We start from the raw sequence: 7,039 nt of genomic DNA on the forward strand, positions 1-7,039 counted from the left end.
GCAATGCTCGGACAATAAGTAAATACATGTATAGTTTGCATTATTTGAAGGTGCTTCATTGTATGTCGTTATCTCTGAAAGACTTTTCGTCATCTTTACAGTTGATACGCCATTATCTGTGCAGGTGATTCTTTGTTGATTTTTTAAATATTTTTTTTCGTCTATAGGCTATTTGCAATGCATTAATTGTGCAGGCGATTTTGCAGGTTAACATTTGCATATACCGCCATGTTGGAAAGGTTCAAAGACTTCAAGGTCGTCGTCGGGCTGATTTCCGGTTATACACTTGGACTCCAGTTCATCGTCATTTACAGTAAGCCCACGATCTGTTCTACATCTATGCATGTAATATAAAAGATAAAAGTGTATTATGTATATGGTTTGCTTTCGTTCATATTCATTCAACTTGTCTGGCGAAATACGTAGAATTCGCCGTACATTGGAAATAAATTAGAATATCGTGGTTAATGGGTGGGTATGTTAAACAATTCTATTTGATATTAAAACTGAATTAATATTTATACATAACGTTAATGTCATGGAACAAATCATATTTAAGCAACAAAAGTCATTCTTATAAGAATTGGGAATAAAAGGAAAAATCTTTTCTAAAACAACATCATTAATATTTTTGTGTGACTATTGAAGCATTGTAAAAATGTATCACTAAATTTAAATTTGCATATTGCCTTTGTTATATTTCATAACCCGCAATGCTAATGATTTTATCGATCTTTACCTGATTCTCAATTTTCAAATATTTCCAAACATCCACTTTTGCGGTTTCTAAAGACCGAACATTCTCAGAACAAACCGTGTACTTAGACAATGGAACAACCTAATGCATATTTTTTTCGAGTTTGAAGTTGATGATCTGCATAATAAATCAAATCTCAGAAAAGATTTCGCTTAATTTCCCCAAGTGTAGGAATTTATGTGGCGGAGAAAACTTAGCAATAGAATATTTTAAAGATAATAGTTCTCGCATATTGTTAAATGAACCAAACGTATTGCTTATTTCTAAAAACGACATTAAATGTATATGTCTGTGTTCCTTAAACATCATGCGCTTAGTCCCAGTTTATTTTTTATTTTTTCCAGATTTCGCCTACAGCCAGAAGGCATACAGTATTCAGAGCAGTAGGTTGTCGGGCAAGATGCAGGTAAATCTTATAAAACAGGATTAAGTAAATAATCAATTATGCGATTATCATTCAAACTAATGAAACTTAACTGCATTAATGTTATATCTAAATAACACGTTGTCGTTTTTAGCTCATCTATTTTTTGAAAAAAAAAGAGCTATTGTCATCACCTTGGCGTCGGCGTCGGCGTTGGCGTCGGCGTTGGCATCGGCGTCCGGTTAAGTTTTGCGTTTAGGTCCACTTACCTCAGAAAGTATCAATGCTATTGCATTCAATCTTGGTACACTTACTTACTATCATGAGGGGACTGGGCAGGCAAAACTCTGGCGTGCATTTTGACAGAATTATGTGCCCTTTTTATACCTAGAAAATTGAAAATTTTGGTTAAGTTTTGTGTTAAGTCCATTTTATTCCTGAAGTATCAAAGCTATTGCTTTCATACTTGCAACACTTACTAACTATCATAAGGGGACTGTGCAGGCAAAGTTATGTAACTCTGACTGGCATTTTGACAGAATTATGTGCCCTTTTTATACTTAGATAATTGAAAATTTGGTTAAGTTTTGTGTTTAGGTCCACTTTATTCCGACAGTATCAAAGCTATTGCTTTCATACTTGCAACACTTATTAACTATCATAAGGGGACTGTGCAGGCAAAGTTATGTAACTCTGGCATTTGGACGGAATTATGGGCCCTTTATACTTAGAAAATTGAAATTTGGTTAAGTTTTGTGTTTTGGTCCACTTTATCCCTAAAGTATCATAGATATTGCTTTCTTACTTGGAACACTCGCAAACTATCATAAGGGTACAGTAAAAGGACAAGTTGCATAACTCTGGTTGTCATTTTTACGGAATTATGGCCCTTTTTTGACTTAGTAACTTTGAATATATGGTTAAATTTTGTGTTTCGATCCACTTTACTTCTAAAGTATCAAGGCTATTGCTTTCAAACTTCAAATACTTTCATGCTCTCATGAGGTTTTCTGTACCTGGCAAGTTGAATTTTACCTTGACCTTGAAATGACATTGACTCTCAAGGTCAAATTATTAAATTTTGCTAAAATTGTCATAACTTCTTTATTTATGATTAGATTTGATTGATACTTTGACAAAACTACTCTTACCTGATATACCACAATAGACTCCACCCAAACCATCCCCCGTGCCGTCCCCCCTCCCCCAACTCCCCCCGAATCCCCCCCTAATTTTTATTTTTAAGATCATCACACAAATGACCACCACACCCTCACACTATACCCCCCCCCCCACCCCACCCCACCCCCGCAATTTTTTTTTTTGAAACGGTTTAAAAACACAAATATTTATTTTTATTATTTTATTTTTGAAATACCGTCCAACCATCGCACCCAAGAATCCCCTCCTCCCCCCCACCCCCACCCATTTTTGTATGTATTTATTTATTTATTTATTTTTTTGCATTTTTTTTCGCATTTTTGGAAGATAATGTAATAAATGTCCACACCCCCACACTATACACCCCTCTTCACTCCACCCCTTCCTCCTTTGTGATTGAAATTGAGAGTCCCTTCACCTTTAAAAAGAAAATAGAAGAGCGGTCTGCACCCGCAAGGCGGTGTTCTTGTTACGATGTTGCACTAACAATTGACACTTGTGCAGTTGCACGTATCTTATTTTCAACTATTGCATATGAAACATCAATTTAGTTTCTTCGTAAAACTTTGGTAAATCAGCGTCAAAAAGCTGTTGTTGATATTCGATATCTCGTCTTTCATTATACAAAACAACAATAGCTTTTACAATCTCAACAATTCGATAAATATCGCAATACCAACATGTTACAATCAATCGTAGGAATGTGTAACTAAAATTTTACCTTTAATAAAATACGCTAATTCTGTCCATTTCAGGTGATGAAACATTTCGTTGTTATACCGGAAACAAACACATATCGTCTGTTTATTACGTCATAACTTTTCATACATTATGACCCTAGTATATTTCCACATTCAGGAGGCCGCCAAAGTCACCGATACGTCTCTGATTTATAGAGTGGCTGCGTCACAAAACCACCAATGTGGAGAACATCTGGTACACACGAGTGACCGCCCTTTTCTCAAAGGTTCACGAAAACATGATAAAAGTAGAGTTTACAATGTCTCTCGCTGATGTTTTCTATAAGTAATAGAATTGTCGTTAAGAGACTTTCCAATAAAGAGTGCAAAATGCTTAATTGTGTGCGTGATATTTAAATGAAGTTGACAATACACCTCCTTTCCGTGTTAGTAAAAAAGAGTCCATCCTTTTAAAGATTTTTTTCACAGATTTTGGCATGTATTGAAGTTAGTCATTGTTTTATATTGATAAATGTAAACATTGGATCTAAAAAGCTCCAGTAAAAAAAACACACAAAAAAATTAAAGAAATAAAAAAAGTAACCCTCAACAAAGTAACTTGGCATGGTAAATGTTCAGTATTACTGTTTCTTCACAAATACCATAAGTACAACGAAAATTTGCAGATCTAAAACATTCTTTTTATTCGGCGTTAGCTGAATAAGCCAGCTTTTCACCCTGACTTGACCTTTGTAAGTGTCCAATAATACTCAAATAAAATTTCCCGCGGCTAGGTACGAATGAATACACTTCATTTATTCCATTGGCTGATTTGAGTATAACACCATAACATTGGAAACATATCCGCGTCTTTGTAACACTGTTTTACTGCATGAAACAATTTTATCTCTAATGAAAAGGCTCAATAGATAGAACAGTTTTACAATCAATTTTCGACATAAATACAGTTTGTGCGTTCACCTTTTATTTTCAGAGAATTACCAGCGCAAAAGCGTTTATACTAGTAGCTATATTGTCATATTTAGTACTTACTTGCATTGCATTTCAACCCGCGAGGTTTCGGGTCAACTCCCGGCCATTTGTGAAAGTCAGAGTTTATATACAGTTCATCACCGGAGTTCGCAGAAGGGGTTGCGATCATTGTGGTACACCGGTCTTACTGACAATAACGTACTGACTGTAATGCATTGCATTCCAATCCGCAAGGTATCAAGGTCAGTTTGCGGTCAGTTGCAGAAATCTTTATATAAACGCTGTCTCGTAAACTTTGTGCACTTGAAGTCTGTTTTGATCAGAAAGATACTAAATAAAGATATTCGGCGATATTATTGTGGTATGTCAATCATCGATTTTTAATATGGTTTTAACATTTGCATGATAAGGACCAATTTTGATAAAAATAATTAGAAATATTTATCCATTTAGACCAGTTTATTAAGCATGAGCACAATAATTCACTATACTATAATTATGCAATTAAATAAGATTCGAGTATTGCCGGCTGACCTATATGCAATCGTTTATTTTCATGTTTCTTGTGTTTTTCTATTCTGTAAATATAGATATCTGAGTAATAATATCACATAAAGCAAAATAAGCCACGAAATCTGGCGCAACACCCCGTAATTGATTTGCTTATGATGTAGCTAAGAACTGCGCAGAAAAAGGCATCCGCTACTTTTTATCTCATAAAGATAACTTTTGATCGTTCATAAACATCGACCACAATCAACGCCGTATATCTTTTTAAAAGATATTTCTTGTTAAATTTTATCTATTTACGAAAAAAAGAAAATGCCCCTTTGTAACGTTTCAAGAAAAAGCTTAGGTCACAGCCAAGTCTCGAAACAATCTGTAATAGTAAATAAATTGCTGCTACCATTTTAGTGAACTATCTCGGTGTTACCTTTTATCAACACATTCCATAAAGTTGAACTGTCTAGTCAGTAATAAAAAGGCCATTCAAAGTTAAAAATACTCTATCGTTAAAATGAGTATGCACTTAGTGTACTAAACGGTTATTAGGTATGTCACTGATTCAGTGCCATTTTCACGTAGAACGTTCGTTTATATGGGAGAACATAATCTTTAATGAATACCCTACAGGTTACAATGAAAATGTCATTGGCGTCGCACTGATGTGCGGCGACTTGTATGTAAAACGTTTATTTCGCTTATGGGAGGAGAAGTTATTTTACGGCTATTTTATGTATATATTTTTGTTGTCAGAATATCTTTAATAGCGCTGATTTTTTGTGTAAATTAGTGTAAATAAGTACTGCATTCGTGCCTATTACATTAACTACAACATGTATTGCCAATAATGCAAAGCTTATTGTTTTAATTAATTACTTCTCCTAACTGATCACTGGGACTGGGCAATAATAAAATATCACAGGGACTGGGCAAATACGCGAACCGGTGAAACTTTCTGGTTTTGTTTAAAAACAAAACTTCTTTGTTCCACCATCCTAGCAACCACCTTGTTACTAATAAAGGCGCTATAGAGCGCGAAGCGCGACACGTATTATTATTTTAATAATGAGTCTTGATAGAGGAAGCAGCCGCTTATCAATGAGGAGCACCATCACAGCACCCCAGTCTCATTACTATCAAGTCCTTCTACAGGTTGCTTTTTTTTAAGAACCACATATAGAAGGACGCAGGCCTGACCTGTATCTTGCCAGTGGTATGGGCCCTTTGGTATGGACCTTTAACCCCGCTTACTATCCAGCGTTTAACCTTCCGGGCTAACATTTAAACCATCAATAGCTTATTAATATCTTAGTGAGAAGGTGATTTTTTTAAAGTGGTTCCGTAGTGTAGTGGTTACACGCTCGTAGAATGGATCATAGTGAGAGAAATTGCAGTGTTTGTTGACATGAAGTAACATTAACTGTAAGGTTGCTACTGTGTTGTGTAGATATCTTATTTACATGCTTGATTTGCTTTTTTCTCAAAATTTATTGTTACTGTCAATCTACTTTTTGTGTAGGTTGTGTCGGACATTAACTAACTCTTTACTTTATAAACAGATTAAAAAAAAAGCGTATTACTTTGACCATCTAATTGTCATTATGTTATTGACCAATATATATATATATATATATATATATATATATATATATATATATATATATATATATATATATATATATTTATTTATTTATTTATTTATATATTATATATATAACATCATGAAATGATACCATATACTCCAAATATATTTCACGTTAGGTGTATATTCTATGTCATTGCAAATGTGTTAAAAATATAAGTGACTATAGATTACTTTTTGCGCTTGTAATATGAATAGTTTTAATAGGACATTCAGTTGATATAATGACCCAATTCGCTAAATATTAGAAAAGAAATGAAACCAATTAAATGTTTCGTCTCATAAAACAAACTGCATTCATCATCATCATAATCATTACTCTGATAGATCTGGCCATTCGGGGGTGGGAGGATCAGGAACGACGACCCAGAGATCCTCCCCAGTCAAGTCTTTTGTTGGCTGCTAAGAGTAGCTTATCCATGGGGAGGGACAACAACACTTTCGACAGCGTCCACCCTTTTGCGTGCCCTGGAGCATAGTCTCGCACATAAAATGCATATCTGGTGACGTGACAAAACCAAGCCGAGTTTCGCCGTTTGGAGGGGTTCTAACGAGTGCTGCTGTTATGTTCCACACATTCCCCATGGTTTTGTACTATATGTAGGTGATAAGGAGCAGTCTTTGTATGGACTTGTAGACAATGTGCGTGAACAAGTATTATATGTTGTCCTTGCAAATTAACAGTTGATGTACATTTTTCATTGTGATGAATGATTCTTGTTTATATGTACTATTAACTAGATCTAAGCTATGTTGCAAATATATGTTTCTTCATTGTGACAATTATTCGATGCAAAGATTCTTTGTCAACGTTTTGTATGATTGTGAATAAAGACAGTTTTTTTCCGCTTACAGTAAGGCAGCATAAACGAACATTTGCATATAGTTGTGCTTCCCATATCGATGTATATTTTCTATGATCTCTACTTAAATGTGTA

General features: G+C 34.7%; 1 protein-coding gene across 1 annotated transcript; it reads left to right on the forward strand.

Moving 5' to 3' along the window:
- Window positions 1-209: 209 nt before the first annotated feature.
- On the forward strand, window positions 210-3,296 carry LOC127878517 (uncharacterized). The gene is made up of 3 exons (XM_052425049.1): window positions 210-313; window positions 1,102-1,163; window positions 3,141-3,296. Exons 1-3 carry the CDS (start codon window positions 229-231, stop codon window positions 3,294-3,296), a joined length of 303 nt encoding a protein of 100 aa, XP_052281009.1. The 5' UTR covers window positions 210-228.
- Window positions 3,297-7,039: the final 3,743 nt, after the last annotated feature.

Source organism: Dreissena polymorpha, chromosome 4 (assembly GCF_020536995.1).
Source record: "Dreissena polymorpha isolate Duluth1 chromosome 4, UMN_Dpol_1.0, whole genome shotgun sequence".
NCBI classification, from domain to species: domain Eukaryota; kingdom Metazoa; phylum Mollusca; class Bivalvia; order Myida; family Dreissenidae; genus Dreissena; species Dreissena polymorpha.

Excerpts from the sequence above, each read along its gene's own strand:
- LOC127878517 (XM_052425049.1), top strand. The coding sequence starts at position 229 with ATGTTGGAAAGGTTCAAAGACTTCAAGGTCGTCGTCGGGCTGATTTCC. Across the intron at positions 314-1,101 it reads CCAGTTCATCGTCATTTACA|ATTTCGCCTACAGCCAGAAG; the intron begins GTAAGCCCACGA and ends TATTTTTTCCAG. Across the intron at positions 1,164-3,140 it reads GGTTGTCGGGCAAGATGCAG|GAGGCCGCCAAAGTCACCGA; the intron begins GTAAATCTTATA and ends TTCCACATTCAG.